The sequence below is a fragment of the Oncorhynchus gorbuscha genome, linkage group LG20 (genome assembly GCF_021184085.1).
Source record: "Oncorhynchus gorbuscha isolate QuinsamMale2020 ecotype Even-year linkage group LG20, OgorEven_v1.0, whole genome shotgun sequence".
Classification (NCBI taxonomy): Eukaryota; Metazoa; Chordata; class Actinopteri; order Salmoniformes; family Salmonidae; genus Oncorhynchus; species Oncorhynchus gorbuscha.
This window is the reverse complement of record NC_060192.1, coordinates 10,582,304-10,600,080: the sequence shown is the minus strand read 5'-3', so window position 1 is coordinate 10,600,080 and position 17,777 is coordinate 10,582,304. Positions and strand designations below refer to the sequence as shown.

Genomic DNA, 17,777 nt, shown 5'->3' with positions numbered 1-17,777 from the left:
TTCACCTTTATTTAACCAGGTAGGCTAGTTGAGAACAAGTTCTCATTTACAACTGCAACCTGGCCAAGATAAAGCACAGCAGTTCGACACAACCAACAACACAGAGTTACACATGGAATAAACAAACATACAGTCAATAATACAGTAGAAAAAAAAATATATATATACAGTGAGTGCAAATGAGGTAAGATAAGGGAGGTATAAGGCAATAAATAGGCCATGGTGGCGAAGTAATTACAATATAGCAATTAGACACTGGGATGGTAGATGTGCAGAAGATGAATGTGCAAGTAGAGCTACTGGTGTGCAAAGGAGCAAGATAAATAAATAAATACAGTATGGGGATGAGGTAGTTGGATGGGCTGTCTACAGATGGGCTATGTACAGGTGCAGTGATCTCTGAGCTGTTCTGACAGCTGGTGCTTAAAGCTAGTGGGGGAGATATGGGTCTCCAGCTTCAGTGATTTTTGCAGTTCGTTCCAGTCATTGGCAGCAGAGAACTGGAAGGAAAGGTGGCCAATTCCTAATCCTAAGTCATTTAGGTCAACATTGGATCATTCAGAGATCCTCACTGAACTTCTGGAGAGAGTTTGCTGCACTGAAAGTAAAGGGGCTGAATAATTTTGCACGCCCAATTTTTCAGTTTTTGATTTGTTAAAAAAGTTTGAAGTATCCAATAAATGTCGTTCCACTTCATGATTGTGTCCCACTTGTTGTTGATTCTTCACAAAAAAATACAGTTTTATATCTTTATGTTTGAAGCCTGAAATGTGGCAAAAGGTCGCAAAGTTCAAGGGGGCCGAATACTTTCGCAAGGCACTGTATACCTGCTGGAGCACGTGCTACGGGTGGGTGCTGCTATGGTGACCAGTGAGATGAGATAAGGCGGGGCTTTACCTAGCAGAGATTTGTAGATGACCTGGAGCCCGTGGGTTTGGCGACGAGTATGAAGCGATGGCCAGCCAACGATAGCGTACAGATCGCAGTGGTGGGTGATATATGGGGCTTTGGTGACAAAACGGATGGCACTGTGATAGACTGCATCCAATTTGTTGAGTAAAGTGTTGGAGGCTATTTTATAGATGACATCGCCGAAGTTAAGGATCGGTAGGATGGTCAGTTTTACGAGGGTATGTTTGGCAGCATGAGTGAAGGATGCTTTGTTGCGAAATAGGAAGCTGACTGACTCTACTTCTAGACTAGTTGAACGCCAATGCCATCCTCCTCTTTCATGTTGGCAAAACGGTCTATGGCTCTGTCATACAGTACACTTTTAGTTTTTGTTGTCATAGGCTACGAAGCTAAAATGCTTGCTAGCCTAACTTCTTCGCATGGGCAATAATTAATCAGCTATGTTAACTAGCTAGTTATGTGAGTCTACATCTATGCTACATATTGAACTTCAATCGTCTCAAGCCAATATTAATCCATGGTTAGATCAGAATCGCCATCATAATCATTTTCCTGTACAGATAATTAAGTCAAAACCTCAAAACCACAAGTCCAAATCCACATCTCCATCGATGGCTTAGAAAATGGTTGATTTAGCAAGCTAGCTACTGCAGGACATCAACACAAGCAGACCAGAAACAGACACGTTATTGACGGATGTGATTTGATTGTTGTGAAGGGTGGGGGGGGGTGCTGCAGCAGGACAACCCACAGTTGAACTCAGCTGAAAGCTGATTGGCTAATTATTTTATATAAACTATTTTATCAATCAGAGGCCAAACGCTTGTTCAATCAATGAAATGCTACGGTGGCAACATGTCATACTATTTTAATCCAGACAGCATCAGATAAATGGGCTACACACACTGAGGCAGAGGGGCGCAGTTTCCTTTGCTCTACACTATTATTCTACAATGTAGAAAATATTACAAATAAAGAGTTGTGCCCAAACTTTTGACTGGTACTGTATATATTTTGTTAATTAGTCTAATATTTGGGGAAGCCTGGCTTTCCTTGACATCCATGAATATACACCACTGGGGATGTGACACCATTCATCCACAAGAAATTCCATCCACTTGATATTTTGTTGATGGTGGTGGAAAATGCTGTCTCAGGTGCTGCTTCAGAACCTCCCGTAAGTGTCCAATTGGGTTGAGATCTGGTGACTGACATACATTTGTTTTTCTATACTTTGAGGACCAACAATTGATTCCCATTAAAAATGATTTCCCCTAACCTTAACCCCAAACTCTAACCCTAAAGTAACTGTTTTCCTTGTGAGGCCCTGCAAAATGTCCTCACTTGCTAGCATCTTTCTTGGTGTACAATTGTGAGGACTTCTGGTACTCAGCAGTATAGTAAAATACACATACTTTAAACCCCCTATGTACCTTTGAGAACCCTCGTTCAAAGTAATTGAGATCTCTTGTTCTAGCCATGGTAGCCAAAATAATGGGTAGCTGGGCATTTTTACACATGACCCTAAGCATGATGATGTATTAATATGCTTAATTAACTCAGGAACCACACCTGTGTCAAAGCACCTGCATTCAATATACTTCGTGTCCCTCATTTACTCAAGTGTTTCCTTTACTTTGGCAGTTACCTGTACATTCCTCTTTCTGGTCAAATTCTAGCCAGATTTTCTGGATCTGTTGATTTCATAACCTTGTTTTTACCAAAAGTGTCAAGAAATTATATTTCAACATTAATATGAACATGATGTAGAAGAACATTTATTGATATTTAAAACATTCAACAACTCTCAAAATGTTAATATTGAAGATCAATACCTAATCAAAATAGCCTACTATGCAAATATGAAACAAATATAAATAATACAAATATTGTTGAACAAACCAACAAAGAGCTGAAGTGCAATTTCAACACAACGAACATACTTCCCAATCAAACAATTCAACCAACAATAACAGTTCAACATTTCAATATTTGATAAGAATTCTTGAAGATGTGCTTCACTTCCAAGTTGATTCATTTTTCCTGCAAAGCAGAATCCTTTATCATTACACTAATTTTCTCTCTGCATTGTTGGGAAAGGCCCATAAGTAATCATTTCACTGTTAGTCTACCTGTTGTTAACGAAGCAGGTGACAAATAAAATTTGATTGGACTCAAGGAACCCCTTAGATTCTAATCATGTAATTTCCTACTCCTTTATTTATCTCCTTATTGTACTATTGTGCTATCAAGTATGGTAAATATGACAAGATGAGACTGACAAAATGTACCTGGACAGTGGTAGAAATTGGAGCACTCTCTTGACAGGTTTTTTAATCTTGGTCTAATGAAAAAAAGCAACCGAAAAGATTCCATTGTCAACAAACCAAGCCAACAAACCCCAATGCATCACAAACCTATTCCAGATAAATCAGAACACACACTAAAGCCCCTTGCACAATGCCCATGCAATACCCAACACATAGACACACCTAGCCAACTCAGTTTCTGTTGGTGTTTGTTTGGCATTGTATGGGCAGTGTGCAACAGGCTTAACTGTTCCTGTATGTCACTGTACCTTTGGCTGCTTTACAGCGACTGCTTTATACATCAATCCTCTCCTCTTGCTCCTCTCCTCTGTGTTCAGTGCTATGTAAGGGCTGAGGTCGACACCAGGGTCAATGGCGCTGGATAGAGACCTGGGGCAAGGTAGGGGAAGTAGCATCAGTGCATGTTTAAGACTGGCTACATGTCAGCCGGCAACAGCAGACTGACTGACCTACACATCACCCTACATCTTCAATGACTACTCATTATAATTTGGAGATCGGACAATCTGCTCAAGAATAATCGAACACAGCCTAATTTCCATACTCCTTAAAACAGTGACTGCTTATGCACTACACGTTATGAAAAGTATGATCATATCATTCTCAATCTCAACATTAGAGAAATCGAAATAGTCAGGCCGCAGAACAGAATTGCATGCGGTTGCCAGAGGGAAATGATAAGAGATCAAGCAGAGACCTTGAAGTTTCTCAATCATGTCTTCCAATCGGTCTGACTGATAAAAACATTTCTGGGCCCAAGGTACTGCTGTACTAATCACTGCTGAGTAACTTTGATTTGATACGATAATGAAAGGAGAAGTAGGAGGAGACTGAGGCCTTTAACATTAGCTAAATGAGTCATGTACATGGACAATATTGCAAGGGTTACATACAGTGCCTTCAGAAAGTATTAGCAACCCCTTGAGTTTTTCCAAATTTGGTTGTGTTACAGCCCTTATTTAAAAAGGTTTACATTGATATTGTCTGTTACTGGCCTACACACAATGCCCCATAATGTCAAAGTGGAATTATGTTTTAATGTCTACACAGTAACTAAAATTTAAAAGCTGAAATGTCTTGGGTCAATAGGTATTCAACCCCTTTGATATCGCAAGCCTAAATAAGTTCAGGAGTAAAAATGTGCTTAACAAGTCACATAATAAGATGCATGGACTCACTCTGTGTGCAATAATAGTGTTTAACATGATTTTTGAGTTACTACCTCATCTCTGTACCCCACACATAAAATGATCTGTAAGGTCCCTCAGTCAAGCAGTGAATTTCAAACAGATTCAACCACAAATACCAGCAAGATTTTCCTATGCCTCGCAAAGCAGGGCACCTATTGGTAGCTGGGTAAATAAAGCAGACATTGAATATATCCCTTCGAGCATGGTGAAGTTATTAATTACACTTTGAATGGTATATCAATACACCCAGTCGTTACAAAGATACAGGCGTCCTTCTTAACTCAGTTGCCGGAGAGGAAGGAAACTACTCAAGGATTTCACCATGAGGTCAATGGTGACTTTAAAAAAGTTATGGAGTTTAATGGCTGTGATCGGAAAAAAATGAGGATAGATCAACAACATTGTAGTTACTCCACAATACTAACCTAATTGATAGATTGAAAAGAAGGAAGCCTGTACCAAATAATAATATTCCAAAACATGCATGCTGTTTGCAACAAGGCACTAAATTAATACAGAAACAAATATGGCAAAGCAATTAACTTTTTGTCCTGAATATAAAATGTTATGTTTGGGGCAAATCCAATACAACACATTACTGATTACCACTCCATATTTTCAAACATACTGGTGGCTGTATCATGTTATGGGTATGCTTGCAATTGTTAAGGACTGTGATGTTTTTCAGGATACAAAAAAAAAACAGAATGGAGCTAAGAACAGGTAAAATCCCAGAGGAAAACCTGCTTGAGTCTGCTTTCCATCAGACACTGGGAGATGAACTCCCCTTTCAGCAGGACAATAATCTAAAACACAAGGCCAAATCTACACTCAAGTTGCTTACCAAGAAGACAGTGTTAATGAGTGACCGTGTTACAGTTTTGACTTTAATCTGCTTGACAATCTATGGCAAGACCTGCAAATGGTTGTCTAGTAATGATCAACCACCAATTTGACTGAGGTTGAAGAATTTGGAAAAGAATGGGCAAATATTGCACAATCCTGGTGTGGAAAGCTCTTAGACTTAAGACGTCATTATGCTTCAGTTCGGGTGGTGCCTAGCCGAACGGAACGAGTCTGCTCGCATACTCCATTTAAAGACCTTTGCTTGTATAATGAGAAAAAATGGCAATAGTATCGTTTGTCGATTTTGGGAAGCGGTAAACAGTACACACTTTCTCAAAATAGTATTTATTAATCTAAGATAACTCAAGAAATCTGTCATTACTTTCAACGTTTTTGCCCAGGAGATTTTAGTTGTGCAATTGTACATCTAAAATGTTTGGTGCAGGACCGTAGACTTCAGCTCCAAACTTTGCCTCCACCCAAAAAATTGTGGGCTTGAACAGCCAAAAAAATCCTCACCAAAACAGTCAAAATGTCATCATAATATATGCATGAACTCTTCCGAACTGTTTTGGCTGGGAAGCATGCAGATGCCTTTACCCAGGAAGACTCACAGCTGTAATCGCTGCCAAAGGTGCTTCGAAAAAGTATTGACTCAGGGGTGTGAATACTGAAGTGATATTTCAATAAATTTGCAAAAATGTCTCAAACCATTATGGGGTATTTTGTGTTTGGCTGTAACACAACATGTGGAATAAGTCACAGGGTATGAATACTTTGAAGGCACTGTAGATATGGCTGTTTAACAGCAATCCACATTCCTTGAGGGGCAAGTGTCCTGAGGAGTAACAGCTGGTAGGTACATCTCGAAGAGCTCTTCTGTGATGTATGCATGGTCCTTCTCGGTTGAGCAATAATCAAGTTATGATTCTTATATTGTTGAGGCTACATTTTAATTTTAAACTATATTTAAAAAAATACCATATGATTGTCTTTTGACATTTTCTCATTGGTTCACAATTACATGCGCACGCACACACTCATATTGACCATATCAATCTTGAATTGTTAAATCACATAGAGGCACCACTGTTGTTGAAATTCACTCTTTATTATACAGTTGCACTTTAAAGATACAGTCAAAGTATCCTTCCTCTGACAGGGAAAACCGGTGAAAGTTCCATTTTTGCAAAATATTTATGAAAACTGGCGATGCACAGCATGTTCAGTAAGTATTTTTTCCTCCTTTTCTTCCATAAACAAAAATAAATAATTCTTTTCACATATGAAAATTCAAGAAAACTACTGGAACATAAAACAAGCAAACAAAGAAAGAAAAGAAAGAAAAAAACACACCAAATGGCAAGTGGAGAAATCCGAAGAGCCCGATGAGTTTGTGTGTGCTGTTGACAACTTGTGAGCGGGAGATGAACCATTGATATGGGCAATGTGCCTATGATTGTGTAGAGGACAATCTCTTCATGATAGGCCACAAATTCAGAAAGTATTTGTATATTTTCAGACACAAAACAGAGCAAACATACAAAAAGCAGGTGTAAAAACAGCATCTGAACGGGTGTTAGTCGCTTTTGCTAATTTAACCGCTGCTGACAGGATCCTTCAGAACAGAAACGTAGCTTATGGTAAGGGCTTGTTATGACAATGATACTTTTTGTTTCCGTGCGTTTGTGTCATTAAAATGGGGAAGACTGTTAGAATGCACAGGGAAGATTTTAGTCTATTAAAACATTACAAAGAGGGAAAGGGAACACAGACACACACATGGGAATATTAGGCTAGTTGAATGCAGAGTATGAAGTATTTGCATTATAAAAAGGAGTCCCTTAAGCCATTCATCCATGGAGCTACAAAACACTTCTACCTCACTGCTCCCTGTTAAAATTGTCTTTATAATTCTGTATTTGACCTAACATTTTATAGTACTAGTGTAGTATTTTAGTGGTTAGGTTTATATATTTGATAGGGTTTGAAAGTTTTTTTTTTTAAACGTCAAGGGAGACAAAAATAACCAGTTCCTGTATTAAATGACCAGACACACACAGCTGTGCATTGGTGGTATGAGCCTTCATGCACGGGGGCTCGTTGTTTCAGGGTGGTGATTCATATTGCTTTTAAGAGCTTGAATGATAAGAACGTAACAGAAAATGGAATCTCACAGAACAAATGAAAAAAAAAGGTTTGTCTTAAATCCTTGATGACATTGTGTTATAGTATTTTAAATAGATGTATAAAATGTACAAACATATAAAAAATAAGCTTTGCACTATGCTCATTTTGTGTATCAACAAACAAACTATCCCTTGGAACCGTCAAATGAACGAATGCACATGATTTCCACTAGGAAGGAGGGCACACGCAATAGGTTAAAAAAAAGGCTATGTGATGCTACTATGTGAAGTTACAAGGAAAAAGCCTGAACTTACAAAGTAGGAAAGCCCTGCTTCTTCTCTGGGCTCGTCCTCTCTTCTGACTCGCTGACATCGGTCTCATCTACACACTCCTCCTCTCCTTGTCTTTCTATCTGCTCTCCTCCTCTCTCCTCTGGCTTTCTGCCCTCCCTTTCTTTTTCCTTCTCTCCTGCTGGCAAGTCACTTCTCCTTTCCTTCTTTCCCTCAAACACTGTCACCTCCCTGCTCCTGACTTGTACATGATTGGTCTTGTTCTCAGACAGTTCGACAAACGTGGTCTGGTTCTTGGCCACGTGTACCACGCTGCTTTCCGACGGCCCTGGGGTCAGGGTTGGAGGTTGACCCCAGCGGCTGCCCGGCCCTGACCCATGACCCTGGAGGAAGTACCTCCCGGACGGCCCCGTCTCCACAGGTCTCCTGGTTAGGCTTGGGAACGGAGAGCTGAAGACGACGGCTGTCTCTGAGGATGAGGGGCAGTGGAAAGGAACCAGTGGTGATTTTACGATCCTCCCAATCCGTACAACATCAGGACAGGTGGAGACAGGTGTGTCCAATGCAGGTGCAGGCTCAGCTCTCCTATGTTGATAGATACTGGCTGGTACTCCACACTGATACGCATGCGTGGTGGCTGTCTTCTCACCAAAACTAGGTGAGCTGTACTGGAATGGGTTCCGGTTATGGATCTTCTCTTTTGTCTCAAACGCTTGGCTCTTAAGCCACTGCTCCGAGTCAGTCCTGGGCAAGTGGGTGCTGGGGCTTGGAAATGACCTGTGGCTGTGACCCCTTGCCATCTCTGAGCTGGCATACTGGTGGGCATTACCGCTTCCTGAACCCGAACTCCTCTTGTCAGCTCTGGCAGCCCCATCAGCAGGCTCCAGGGCTGTAGGATAGGAGCTGGGGGTGAAGGCTGAAAGGAGGCACGATCCCCTGGCTGTTCCTAGGATGGAGGTGGGGTTTCCTGGAGGTGTGTTGGGAAAGACTCCTCTGTCCGGAACTCCTCTCTGCTCAGAACTGCTCTGACGAGGCGGGTCAGAGAATTGGGTAACATCCATTCTTGGAATATCAGCCAGCTGATTTTCCGTTTTGATGCTTTTCTCTGTGAGAGGGATTTTGCCCTTGCCATTCCCAATCTCCTTTCCATCTCCCGTGTTCCCTGCGGTAGTAGAAACTTTAGCCTTTTCCGCCAGGAACTTTCTGATCTCCTGTTCAATGCTGTCGTCGCTGTCCACTGAACTACTATCTTCCTTTATCTGAAACACCCCTGGGTCATTAACTCCCAACAGGCATTCTACACATTTTGTCCCTTCAGACCGGTCTGTCTCATATGCCTGGTTAAGGGGCTCTTTCTTCTTATTGCTCTGTGGATGCTTTGACACATTCTTACTCACTTTGCACTTCTCTCTGTTGTCGTTGCCACTTTGGGCTGTAGTAGTAGTAGTAGTAGTAGTGACTTTAAGGGTCGTTTTCAAAAGACTGCTGGTCTTGGGCTCAGACTCTGTTCTGAGCTTCTTCAGCGGTGATGCTGTTTTTCTAGACAAATACTCATCATCCTTGAGGCCCTTCCTTGACTTCAACTTCATATCTCTAGTCTTCTTTTTCAACTTCTTCTTGGTCTTGAGCAAATCTTTTATTGCAGTGTCCAGGTCTTCGTCACTGTCCAGTGAGCTACTCTTCTCTCCACTCTGTTCCCTCCTCCTCTCTGAGCCCTTCACTGATTTCAGTGGGGCTTTCTTCAGGGACGACAAGGATGAGCCTGACCCTCTGTCATGCTCAGTCAAGGGTTTTGTGACGGCCTCTTCTTTCATTCCGAGATCAGTCTCTCGTTCCTCCTTGGAACCGTTCCTGCTGCCGCCTTCCTCTTTGCGCTTTCTTCTCTGCGTCAAAGACAGCCTCAGTGTTTTCTTCTGGGCCAGACTCAGTTTGGTGTTTTTCTCTGGTTCAGTCATAGTGTTAGTTCCACCCTGACTTGTAGTACCAACAGCTGAACCAGGCAACAGTTTGTGCATTTGGGCCTTCTGCTCGAGAAACTTCCGGATTTCCTGTTCTATCCCCTCCTCACTGTCAACGGAGCTCTCATCATCACTTTTATTATTATCATCATCATCATCATCATCAGGACAGTTTGTGGAGATGAGGAGGGAAGTGGAGGACTCTGTGGAACTGCTGTTGATATTGATAAGGTCCACTGCATTAGGGTTAAAGGCCTCTGGAATTGTAATTACAGCTTTAGAGATGTCCAGAATGGCCTCAGCACACATCAGCTCAGCTGTGGTGGTAGTGATAGTGTTCACCTTCAGGGTGGCTGGGCCTGGGGTGGTGTGCTGCTCCTGATCTCTCTCTCGCAGGGGCTCCACATGAGTCAACAGGATGAGGCCGTTCCCCTGGGGACTGCTAGCTGCTAATCTCGTCTTGATAAGAGAGAGTGAGGAACCTGGAGTTTGGGAGGGTAGATAGGATTTTACATCCCTAGTCTCAGGTTTCTTTTTTTTATTTTTAGACAGTTTGTGTTTTTTCATGGCCCCTGCTGGAGAGCTGATGCTCTCTGGACAGTACAGGGAAGCGGCTGCTTTACTGACTTGCTCATGTTTAGGGGGTAGAGATAGAGAGAGTTTGGGGACACTCTTTTTCTCTTTCTGCTTCTCCAGCTGGTAGTGGCGGATAGCCTCCTCAATTCCGTCATCGCTGCTGCTGGAGTCGGACTCCTCTTTGAGGAGAATAAGGGGCTTGGAGGACTGTCTGCCTCCTCCTTCATGTCTCTCTCTCTTCTTCTCCTGCTGGTAGCGTTGAATAGCCTCCTCTATACCGTCATCACTACTGCTGTCACTGTCAGACAAGTGTTCCTCCACTGCTTTCACCAAGGGACACTTCAGTATGCCAGAAAGAGGGTTCGAAATAGAGGGGCCTCTCTTCTGTTCGAAAGAGGACAGTTTTTGGACCACCGCTGCTTTGCTTGTTGTGCCCAATTTCTTAAAGGGATTCTCTTTGCAGGTGGGTGTCTTACTTTTTACACGTTTTTTCATGGCTGGGGGTGTGGTGTCCTGCGTTTCTGTTTTGACACTTTTCGGGACCTGGTTGCTGGCAGTTAAAACCTTATTGCTGTCAGATTGTGGTTTGGGAGGTTCTGGAACGGTTGGAGGAGGCTCCCTCCGCGGCATCTTGGGTGGCTGTAGAATATTAGTGGATGGCTCTGGCTCTGCCTTGCGTTTGTGGTCGTCCTTTTCCTTCAGGTACTCCTGTATGGCCTCCTCAATCCCTCTATCCACCGAGTCATCGCTGTCAGAACTCTGGCTCTCCGAATCAACATTTGAGGAAACTTCTGGCACTGCCAGCAAGTTATTAATGTGAGTGGCAGGAAGAGGTCCTCTGAATTTGGGCTTTGGCCCCATCAACACAGGAAGCCCCCTCCGGGCCTTGAAGCCCTGGCCCTGGGAGCTGCGGGCTCCGACATCCTGTCCTGGTTGTCCTGACAGCAACTGGTTCCCCTCCGTCTCATTGCCCATGTCGAGTGAGGAATGGGTGCTCCTTAGGCTCTCTATGATCATCTGGACCTTCTCTGGGATGGGTGTTCCAGTGGTGGACAAGTCGCTGTCAGAGTCATTGAAGCAGATGGGCAGACCGCTAAAGCCTCCGGGCGGACCGCCGCACGATGACTTCCATTCTGTGTGAATAGCCGCAACTGGAGGCACGTTCATCAAGTACATTCTAGTGTGGTGCTGGGGTGGGTGGGAGCACATCTGCCTCTGACAATACTCACATTTTTACATCTGAAACAAAGAGAAACGAGAAGGGGTCAAAATACAGCTTTTGTATGCATATCATACAACATTCTTTATATACAGTTGAGGTCAGAAGTTTACATACACCTTAGCCAAATACATTTAAAACACAGTTTCAGAATTCCTTACATTTAATCCTAGTAAGAATGTCCTGTCTTTAGGTCAGTTAGGATCACCACTTTATTTTAAGCATGTGAAATGTCAGAATTATAGTAGAGAGAATGATTTATTTCAGCTTTTATTTCTTTCATCACAGTCCCAGTGGGTCAGAAGTTTACATACACTCAATTAGTATTTGGTAGCATTGCCTTTTTCATTGTTTAACTTGGGTCAAACATTTTGGGTAGCCTTCCACAAGCTTCCCACAATAAGTGGGAAGTGGGTGAATTTTGGCCCATTCCTCCTGACAGAGCTGGTGTAACTGAGTCAGGATTGTAGGCCTCCTTGCACACACACGCTTTTTCAGATCTGCCCAAAAGTGTTCTAAGGGATTGAGGTCAGGACTTTGTGATGGCCACTCCAATATCTTGACTTTGTTTTCCTTAAGCCATTTTGCCACAACTTTGGAAGTATGCTTGGGGTTATTGTCCATTTGGAAGACCCATTTGCAACCAAGCTTTAACTTCCTGACTGATATCTTGAGATGTTGCTTCAATATATCCACATAATTTTCCTGACTCCTGATGCCATCTATTTTGTGTAGTGCACCAGTCCCTCCTGTAGCAAAGCACCACCACAACATTAAGCTGCTGTAACGGATGTGAAACGGCTAGCTTAGTTAGCGGTGTGCGCTAAATAGCGTTTCAATCGGTTACGTCACTTGCTCTGAGAAATTGAAGTAGTGTTTCCCCTTGCTCTGCAAGGGCCGCGGCTCTTGTGGAGCGATGGGTAACGATGCTTCAAGGGTGACTGTTGTCGTTGTGTGCAGAAGGTCCCTGGTTCGCGCCCGGGTATGGGCGAGGGGACGGTTTAAAATTATACTGTTACACTGCCACCCCCGTGCTTCACAGTTGGGATGGTGTTCTCCGACTTGCCACCCTCCCCCTTTTTCCTCCAAACATAATGATGGTCATTATGGCCAAACAGTTATATTTTTGTTTCATCAGACCAGAGGACATTTCTCCAAAAAGTATGAACTTCGTCCCGATGTGCAGTTGCAAACCGTAGTCTGGCTTTTTTGTGGTGGTTTTGGAGCAGTGGCTTCTTCCTTGCTGATCAGCCATTCAGGTTGTCGATATAGGACTCCTTTTACTGTGGATATAGATATTTTCTACCCGTTTCCTCCAGCATCTTCACAAGGTCCTTTGCTGTTCTTCTGGGATTGATTTGCACTTGTCGCACCAAAGTACATTCATCTTAAGGAGACAGAACGAGTCTCCTTCCGGAGCGGTATGACGGCTGCTTGGTCCCATTGTGTTTATACTTGCGTACTATTGTTTGTGCAGATGGACGTGGTACCTTCAGGCGTTTGGAAATTGCTCCCAAGGATGAACCAGACTTGTGGAGGTCTAAAAAAAAAAATCCTGAGGTATTGGGGGATTTCTTTTGATATGCCCATGATGTCAAGCAAAGAGGCACAGAGTTCGAAGGTAGGCCTTGACATACGTCCACAGGTACACCTCCAATTGACTCAAATTATGCGAATTAGCCTATCAGAAGCTTCTAAAGCCATGACATCATTTTCTGGAATTTTCCAAGCGGTTTAAAGTCACAGTCAACTTAGTGTATGTATATTCTGACCCACTGGAATTGTGATAGTGAATAATAAGTGGAATAATCTGTCTGTAAACAATTGTTGGAAAAATTACTTGTGTCATGCACAAAGTAGATGTCCTAACCGACCAAACTATAATTTGTTAACAAGACATTTGTGGAGTGGTTGACAAACAAGTTTTAATGACTCTAACCTACGTGTATGTAACCTTCCGACTTCAACTGTATATGGTTCAGATAGTTACTGTAAGCTATAGGCTATCATTGTATTTTGACTATGGACCTATAAAAATGACTACATCACATTAATGCTGAAATGCTCCTTTATTGAATATCATGATTATTACAATGTTTTTTAGAGCCTTAGCAATGCAGTAAGGGCATAGGCCGAAATTGGCAACAACAAAAAAACACCCAAATCTGCCAGAATATGAATTGCTTATAATTTAACTCAACCAATTAGGGTTATTCTACAGAGACTATGGCATGCACAAATACACTGTATTAAGCTAGCAGCAGGTGGAGGGGCTGTAATGTGTAGCGCGATACTCAAACCCGCCATACTGTATCTCCCACTGTCTGAAGCCTACCAATGAATGATAAACAACGTTGCCGACTTCCAAGGCTGCAGTAAACCGCCGAGGAAGGGCCGCAAGCTCGAAGACCAAGCCTAGGCTACTGTTTAATTAAATAACACTTCACAATATCATGGGATACACGAATAGAACTGGGATATATGAGTCAATGTACAGCCAGTGTATGACGGTAGAAAGTCAAAATAGACGACAATCTGTCCAAATTGTGATGGCCATCATCATCATCATACATAATTTAACACGACTTCACACTGGATCCAAAAATGATTTATTAAAATTGAACTTTACCTGTGACAACATTAACTTAGTCTGCATAAGGCTATACCTGATAAATAGGACGGTTCTTTCCAACAAAATCATTCACGGACGTCGAGGGCATTCTCTCCGTACCTCAATACATCGGTTGTCGCAACGCCACCCCCGGCAGTCCCCGTATCCCTCTAGCGGCCCAGGCTGCACTTATGGCCGGTGTGTATCACTAGGAGACACCGCAGACCAACCAATGTTCCTTCGCTACCCGGCCACTGATCTTCCAAACCTTCACTTTACGTTGTCGTCTTCTCAACGGACACGATTTACTCGACAATATATTCTCACTAAAAACGATATGCATTTAAAAATGTATAAGGAAATCTCATTGAACCTATTCGTTGTCTTGAGAAATAAGATACTTGCGGGCCTCTTCTGAACAACCGGCATTTGTCTGCGAAGAAAACCTTTGTATTGTGCTCCTCAACAACCTCTGTCGTCACACGGAACTGTCGCTGTCCGCTCAAGATATATCAGGACATCAACTTACCTGGTTATGGTTGAATCGCTCGTACGCGTTAAATGTCCACCAGTTTCGCTAGTTTTCCTAGTAGCTATTAGCTAATTCTATTGATTTCAGCAGTATTCACACACAGAACTGACACAAGCAAACAGTGCACGGTCTCTAGCACCCCTTCCTCTCCACCTCGGTCAGCTTTTTATTTTAAAGGAACAGTAAAGGAACATAGCCTAACTCTCAAAGTTGACCAATGACCGTAAGGACTATGTTAGCTTATGTAACAGCTCCTCCTGATATTACACTGATATTACACTACAAACCATTTTTTATTCAGATTTAATTGATATGGACAGATATATGAGACATTAAACAGGGAGGCCTAATTTAATTATAGTATGATTTTACAAATTATATCCACAGAGGGGTTGGCTGTTTAGCATGCACAATTTATGGCTTGGGTTGTTGACAACGTGTATGCTATATTTTTATTTCACCTACGATTCCCCACATTGCAGATTTTTGTAATTGTTACTACCTGCTGCTATCATACAGAATCACAACAACAACACGCTGACTTCTGCCCCATGGAAGAGTGCACGATGTACTTACATTTTAAGAAATATTGTGGCTAATTATATTTTGTAATAATTACACCTTATTCAATGTGAAAAGCACATTGAAAAGCACATTGAAGAACACCTCAAGTTAAAAAGTAAATAATCATAATAGTATGATAAATTGATTCCACTTTTATTCCAACAAAGCTGCAGGGTCAAACATTATACAATTATACATTCAGTGCAATTCAAAGTAGTAATAGTAGCCTAATAGAAAGTAATGGTTAATCCTTGATGTTTATAATTCATTAAAAAATGGAAATATGTCATGTCTATTATGTTCCATGCATTTACTGTAGGTTGTTGAAGGTACAGTGGATAGATGAATACTACATTACTCATCTCATATGTATATACTGTACTCTATACCATCTACTGCATCTTGCCATCTTGATGTAATGTATCACTAGCCACTTTAAACAATGCCACTTTATATAATGTTTTCATACCCTACATTACTCATCTCATATGTATACAATGTACTCTATAACATCTACTGCATCTTGCCTATGCCGTTCGGGCATTACTCATTCATATATTTTCTGTACATATTCGTGTTCATTCCTTTACACTTGTGTGTATAAGGTAGTTGTTGTGAAATTGTTAGGTTATATTACTTGTTAGATATTACTGCATGGTCAGAACTAGAAGCACAAGCATTTCGCTAGACTCACGTTTAACATCTGATAACCATGTGTATGTGACAAATACATTTGATTTGATTAGATTTTTATACTATACATATTTTGTATCTGCAGTTGTTTCAAATGCCACCAGATGGTGCTATATGCAAACATAAAACATATCTTAATTTCTTCTCATCCGCTCCCCTCTCCTCCCCTCTCCTCAACTCTCCCCTTCCTCTCTTTCTCTCTCTCCTCCAGCTCTTCTCACTTCCCTCTCTTCCCACCTTTCCTCATATCTCCTCTGTTTTTCTTACTCCATCTTCTCACCACGCTCTCTTCCTCAGGTGCAGTTTCACCTGATGTTCAAAATACTGATTCTTCTAGTCTCCTTTAGCTTCTTTCCGCTATTTCTTAATGTCTGTCTGCTTGTCTTTCTCTCTGGGCGCATCCCAATAATCTCTCCTTCTTTGTGAAGTGAACACTTGTTCACTACTTTGCACACATTTAGAAGTATTTGATTGGTGTAGGCATGGTCTAGACTTGGGGGACTTCCCATACAAATCAAATCACATTTATTTATATAGCCCTTCGTACATCAGCTGATATCTCAAAGTGCTGTACAGAAACCCAGCCTAAAACCCCAAACAGCAAGCAATGCAGGTGTTGAAGCATGTTGGCTAGGAAAAACTCCCTAGAAAGGCCAAAACCTAGGAAGAAATCTAGAGAGGAACCAGGCTATGAGGGGTGGCCAGTCCTCTTCTGGCTGTGCCGGGTGGAGATTATAACAGAACATGGCCAAGATGTTCAAATGTTCATAAATGACCAGCATGGTCAAATAATAGGTCTGGGACAGATAGCATGTCCGGTGAACAGGTCAGGATTCCATAGCTGCAGGCAGAACAGTTGAAACTGGAGCAGCAGCACGGCCAGGTGGACTGGGGACAGCAAGGACTCATCATGCCAGGTAGTCTTGAGGCATGGTCCTCCGAGAGAGAGAAAAAGAGAGAGAAAGAGAGAATTAGAGAGAGCATACTTAAATTCACACAGGACACCGGATAAGACAGGAGAAGTACTCCAGATATGACAAACTGACCCTAGCCCCCCGACACATAAAATACTGGAGGCTGAGACAGGAGGGGTCAGGAGACACTGTGGCCCCATCAAATGATACCCCCAGACAGGGCCAAACAGGAAGAATATAACCCCACCCACTTTGCCAAAGCACAGCCCCCACACCACTAGAGGGATATCTTCAACCACCAACTTACTAACCTGAGACAAGGCCGAGTATAGCCCATAAAGATCTCCAGTCATACCAGTCATTTACTTTAAATCCATGAAGGTAAGAAACAAGTGCATACTTCAGGAGAAAATAGAGATTATGGGAACAACCCCTCTCTCCTTCTATCCCCTTCCTCCCTCCTTCCTTCCTCCCTCCTTCCTTCCTCCCTCTTTATTAATGACTCACTGGCTGGATACTACTAGCAAAGGAAGTCAACGCTTCCTTGTTGTTTACAGAATGAAAAAAAACATTGCTATCACCCCTTTGTGAATGGGAATGGGACCGGTGAGGATATCATGTTACCAAAAGGTGTTCGCTACTCCAAAAATCCCACTCCTCCCACGTGCAAGCATGCACGTAGATCAACAGAGTGGAGCTTGTAGTAACCTTAACATGCTTCTATCACAGTGATTCTCATTGGAGTCGGTCACTTTCTCTCTTCTCTGTAATTAATCACCGCTGTCTCCTAAATGGCACCCCATTCTCTACAAAGTGCACTACTTAGCCCTCTCGTCAAGTAGTGCACTTTGTAGGGAATAGGGTGACATTTGTGAGGCAGACACTATCTCACACACCAGCTTAAAATATCTTAAAGCTACAGTCTGGGATCTGGGAATCTTTACAATTCTTAGCCAAAACCCATTGATTCTTGAATACTATAACAAAATATATGCCTCATGACTCATGAGAT

The 17,777-nt window shown here is 42.3% G+C and overlaps 1 protein-coding gene across 3 annotated transcripts; it reads right to left on the bottom strand.

Annotated features, from left to right (window-relative positions):
* Positions 1–2,670: 2,670 nt before the first annotated feature.
* On the bottom strand, positions 2,671–14,783 carry LOC124007195 (protein phosphatase 1 regulatory subunit 26-like). 3 transcript variants are annotated; one of them, XM_046317588.1, is made up of 5 exons: positions 14,592–14,783; positions 7,723–11,471; positions 3,491–3,611; positions 3,204–3,256; positions 2,671–2,955 (listed from the first exon to the last, which is right to left on the bottom strand). In XM_046317588.1, the coding sequence occupies exons 2-5, from the start codon at positions 11,439–11,441 to the stop codon at positions 2,931–2,933; spliced, it is 3,918 nt and encodes a 1,305-aa protein (XP_046173544.1). In that variant the 5' UTR covers positions 11,442–11,471; positions 14,592–14,783; the 3' UTR covers positions 2,671–2,930. The 3 variants fall into 3 exon arrangements, with proteins under 3 accessions (XP_046173544.1, XP_046173542.1, XP_046173543.1); XM_046317586.1 differs by lacking the exon at positions 2,671–2,955 and having other exon boundaries at positions 2,991–3,256; XM_046317587.1 differs by lacking the exons at positions 2,671–2,955; positions 14,592–14,783 and adding an exon at positions 14,183–14,517 and having other exon boundaries at positions 2,991–3,256.
* Positions 14,784–17,777: the final 2,994 nt, after the last annotated feature.

Coding starts and splice junctions, on each gene's coding strand:
- LOC124007195 (XM_046317586.1), bottom strand. CDS start 11,441: ATGTGCTCCCACCCACCCCAGCACCACACTAGAATGTACTTGATGAAC. Junction 3,612..7,722: donor AAGCAGGGCTTTCCTACTTT/GTAAGTTCAGGC, acceptor ACCTTGCCCCAG/GTCTCTATCCAGCGCCATTG. Junction 3,257..3,490: donor TCGCTGTAAAGCAGCCAAAG/GTACAGTGACAT, acceptor TTTTTTCATTAG/ACCAAGATTAAAAAACCTGT.